The sequence below is a fragment of the Camelina sativa genome, chromosome 18 (genome assembly GCF_000633955.1).
Source record: "Camelina sativa cultivar DH55 chromosome 18, Cs, whole genome shotgun sequence".
NCBI classification, from domain to species: domain Eukaryota; kingdom Viridiplantae; phylum Streptophyta; class Magnoliopsida; order Brassicales; family Brassicaceae; genus Camelina; species Camelina sativa.
In genome coordinates, this window is record NC_025702.1 from 2,705,880 (window position 1) to 2,710,934 (window position 5,055).

Consider the following 5,055-nt stretch of genomic DNA (forward strand, 5'->3'; position numbering starts at 1 on the left):
CTCAAGGCTATTAATTACCTGGCTTAAGATCACGGTGGAAGTATCCATGCTGGTGCATATAAGAAAGGCCTTGAAAGACTTGAAAGCACCAATTTCGGATATCAGATTCAGCGAAATGCTTAGGGCGATCCTTCATAAGCTGGTACAGATTGCACTCCTGACAGATAAGAGAGAAAAAAATTAGGAGCGATGGAAAAGGAAAAGTTTTGGCAATAAGAATAAACAAAAAGCAATCAGAAGTATACCATGTACTCGAACACAAAGTATAGGACATCATTTTCCCGGATAACTTCCTTCAGTTTAACAATGTTTGGATGATTCATTCTGCTAAGCGACTAAAATGAGAAAAGAGAAGGAATCAGGAACATAAAGTCAAAAAGACTGAAAACATTTCAGTAAAGGAGATACTGTACCTTCACTTCTCTTAGATTCACACATTCTTCCCAAGAGAAATACTTCTTTTTCATTCTTTTAATTGCCACCTGCCCATAGAAAACTTCAGTACCCTAGAAACCAAGAACACATTAAACAAGTCTTTTTCTCCAAATGGAAAAAACTTACAACTTCGCCCGTCTGTTTACTGGCTGCTCGCCAAACATTCCCAAAAGTTCCATCACCAACTTCTTTGAGTAACGTGTACCTACAATTGCATAAGGCATCGAGAAGTAAACACAAACTATAAATCGAGGGGAAGGAAGCCAAAGACTAGAGAAAAAGATAAGAGAAATCGAACCTACCTCTCCATTGTCACTAGGTAAAGAAAAGTAGCCGCTACTATTTATTTGTGGGGAACTTCTGATATATGTCTATAACTTTAACTTTCCAGTTGTTTGTATGGCAGCAAGATCAATAGTTCTCCCGCAGAGTAGACCAACCGTTATTTACTTTGAATATCAATGGGTTGACCATCAAGGGAAAAGAAAGACTTTAAAAGAAAAGGAAAAAACATACTGAGAACTGGAAGACGCACCAACAAAAGGTAATGTTCTGAGTAACAGGACGAAACCAATGCTCACAACATTTCACTCAAGGTGTTCAGAGACTTGAGGAAAAGACACAGCTATTGAAAACTCAAAACTTGAAGAAAAACTGATACATCCTTCTTTAACCAGCTCTAGTAAGAACAGGATATGGAAGAGGGACTAACTAGTTTTTGACTGCAGGAACAGATTTAGATGACAATCTAGGACTATGTGAAGGTAAGATAACTTGCAAACATCAGCCCTGCAGAAAACAAAGATACCATACAACCGTCATGCTCCAGTTGTCCAACAAAGAAAGATACCATAAGTATTGACTATTTGGCGTGCTTTTGAACTCTTATCCTCAAGTTTCCTTTTTGAATTTTCCTTAATTCTTGATATAGTTTTTTCATTTTCTCCAAATTTCCATATTTTATATTCACACTCCAAAAAAATGTTAAAGGAAATCTGACAAATCTTTTATTTCCCTATTAAGATACTGAAAATATATTTTACTTTTACCACAGCGCTAGGTCCCTTCAAAATATTTCACAAAAAGACAATTTGTAAACTCAGAAAAACGCATCTAATCTATTCGAACTTCAAAGCTGTGTAAGCTAAAATGCAAGTGTCAGCGGCTTAATCCAAAAAGACATACCTGAATCAGAAATTTGCATCACACCTTCCGTAAAGATGGCAGAAGGTCTGAGCACTAGGTGCAGTTCACGAAAGAGCCAATAAGGAAATCTGCGCGTGCAAGAAACCGCCAATCGAGTGCTTCTTGCAATGAAAAAACACGATACTGGTAGCAGCCTGAGCCGATGTAGTCTTGTTCCATATCTCAAAAGAAGAAAATCCACTAAAAACGAAGCTTAATATAACCTGACCAGAAGAAGAAAAAAAAACATTAGAAGTGCAACAAGCTATGTACAGAATAGAAAAGGAACAAAAACAATCCAACCATTCAAGGTATCATACAAATATGTTTATCTAGAACTTGTCCTACACAAAGGATGATTAACAATAAAATCCAGTCCTAATAGACTCCAAGCAATACCAGCGAAAGTCATAAATCTACATGAAACCCTAAGAAACCAAACTGTAATCAATAAGTAGAGAGTAAACCCCAACTCATGATACCTGAGAAAAATTCACAATGTCTAAACTCCTAAGTACACCACCAAACCTCTATCTCTACTCCATTGGAGTTAACCCAAAATATAAAAAACAACCCAACCATAGACTCAATTTATCACAGATCTGAATGAAAGAAGAAAGCTTTACAAACAAAACAGGAAAAAAACCCACAAAAAAAAAAAAAAGCGTAACCCTAAAAAAAAATCAATCTAAAAAACAATCCGTATACGTTCAAATCCGAGATCTCAGAAACGCGACTCCAATCATACAACAACAAATCAAAACCAATTTGATTGAGCGCAAAAACAATAGAACTAAGAAGAGAATCAAAATCGCATCAGTCAAACCACGAGAAACAACAACAACAAAAAGACACGGCTACCTCGATATTTACCTCAACAGCCAAGAGGCATAAACTCCGTCTCCGACGACGGGATGAGACTGTATCCAGAGCTTCTCTCTTATCACAACTCCACCTCTCTCTCTCTCTCTCTCTCTCTCTCTCTCTCTTTCTCTCTCTTTGCCGCGTATTTGTGTGTGGTGGTTCTCGTGATAACAAAAAAAAAAAAACAAGTAAAATAATAAACCCTACTTTATAATATCTCCGCTAATAAATAATATATATTATTCAGCCATTTATTCTGGTCGTGTTTTGTTAGTGCAAAGCTGCTACAATCCGCTGCATCTCGGTCTACAGTATTTCTTCACATAAAAACCGTGGATTAGTTTTTAATGACATCATCTTCAATCTGAACCGTATGATTATTGTATATTTTAATCTTTAAGTAGCTTTTTTCCTTAACGTTTAACTTAATTCTCAGATTTCCGTGTAACAGGAGATAAATACTTGCCTTGACTTTTCGTACAAGTTTTTTATATTTATTTTTTTTCGTAATGTTTCCTTTCCTTTTTTTCTGGCTCCTATTATTTCCATTTTTTTTGGTCAACAATATAACCAATTTTTGTATTATAACCATTTTTTATAATAATTTCAATACAAAATAGCCCAATGATAAGTCGACGTTTAGAAATATAAAGGTTCACAAAGACACAAACGTGTGATTTCTCTACAGTTGCTGCGTAGTTGAACACAACAAGGCTCGAGGGCATGATTAGTGGCACAATCTTACGTGTGACCTGTGCTCTATCTACCTAGCTTTTAAGTCAACTAGGGATTAGCGCGGATTTATTTTACGTTTACTTTCATCAAAACTATAGAGTAAGATTGTAATGTTTTATTTTTATTTGTATTTGATTTTTTTTGCATAGTTATACTTTCTTAATTACATCTTAATTATATATATATTTTAGATGTGCTTAAAATTTGGTTTTATAGTTTGTTGTTTGTTTGTGTTTTCCATAATTTATATTTTTATATTATAGTTTGTTAATATCTGTTTTTTTTTTTGGGTTATTCGTACTAAAAGGTTATTTGATTTTGGAATGTGGAATAGTTGTAGAAATGATTGCATCCATGTAGAATTTTTTTTTTCTTGAGTTAGACCATGGTATTCCTACATATTAGACAATTGTTTTTTGCATATAACCATGTGATTATACATTCATGGTGATAGTCATAGATGTGGTTACATTTAAATGTAAATGATGAAGATTTTCCATAAAAGTGTGTTTTTTACTTTTGTTCTCTAACCTTTTAATAGTTTTTAGGTGTTAAATTTAGGTTTTATTGTGGGTTTCCAACTCAAAACCAATTGGTAATGAGTGGAGAGACTCTAACCCTTTATATATTACTCAAGTCTCTTTCCATCTATCAGATACGGGATATTTTCTCCACACGCCCCCTTGAGATAATGGCTCTTCTAGCCATTAATCTTGACAATCCATCATGCCCCTTCTAGATAATGCTCTTTATTTAGCTATTTCGATGGAATTGGGCCTTCCTTTGGGCCATCAATTAATTGGGTGATTGGGCCTCTTTCCGGGATAGATTAATTAACGGGACAACGTGTGTAGGCTCTGATACCATGTTAAATTTGGGCTTTCCTGTGGGCTTCCAACTCAAAACCAATTGATAATGAGTGGAGAGACCCTAACCCTTTATATATTACTCAAGTCCTTTTACATCTATAAGATCTAGGCTTGATATACAGTGTATGACTTGTTTCTGTTGTTTATTATGCAAAAAGTATTAAAGTCATATGTTGTGAACAATTAAGTGTGTTAATACTGATTCCAGCTTTCCGGTTCTTAGATTTCTGCGAAAGACAATTAAGCTGAATCATTGTTCTACCATGCTAACTAATTACTTGTATTGAGGGTATATTTTTTCTAACTGTGACATAGGCATGAGATTCTATTCTCACACCCCACTTTTCCATACCAATTTTAAAACCAAAAGATAAGCAGGTTAGGAAGTAATGAACGTCTTTGCCAACGGGTAGCTTACGACAATAACAACTATGCAACTGCAAACTAAACAAAGAAAATAACCCAAGGCATCCGGTACAACCTAACCCAATTTAAGAAAGGAAATAAAAAACAGGATAATTATGTATAATGTATGGTTTCAAATGTCATATTGCTGCTACAGGTATTTGTAATTTGAAGAAGCAAAAGATAGAGAAGATTGTGAGATCTAATTAAGGAAAAGACTGTGTTTTTTTAAAAAGTGAATTTCCGGAGCAACTCACACTTCCTCACCACAAATGATATGTCAATGGTCTCATCTTACTTCTTATTGTTCTGTATATTCTATATTTGGATATAATTTGTAAGATGTAAGTTTAAGTTATGATCTACTAATTTAATTGCACAACACAACAATCGACTTCTTATTGACTCTCTTATTTTTTATATGTCATCCTCTCAATCCTTACATATTAGTTTGTTCCTCTCATTCTCCATCATGCTGGAGTCTTTTTCCAGACCCTCCAAATCGTAACAGTTAGTTGTTTATTACAATTTCATTTGTCTTAAAACGATCAGGTTTATATAA

The 5,055-nt window shown here is 34.5% G+C and overlaps 1 protein-coding gene across 1 annotated transcript in view; it reads right to left on the reverse strand.

Moving 5' to 3' along the window:
• Positions 1–2,637, reverse strand: part of LOC104763088 (cyclin-dependent kinase F-4) — a gene marked incomplete in the record, with an annotated part of 6,996 nt that extends 4,359 nt beyond the window's left edge. The window contains 7 exon segments of the mRNA XM_010486503.2: positions 19–157; positions 246–335; positions 414–482; positions 562–640; positions 738–1,224; positions 1,621–1,844; positions 2,482–2,637. Of these exon segments, the coding sequence (XP_010484805.2) occupies positions 19–157; positions 246–335; positions 414–482; positions 562–640; positions 738–745 (385 nt within the window).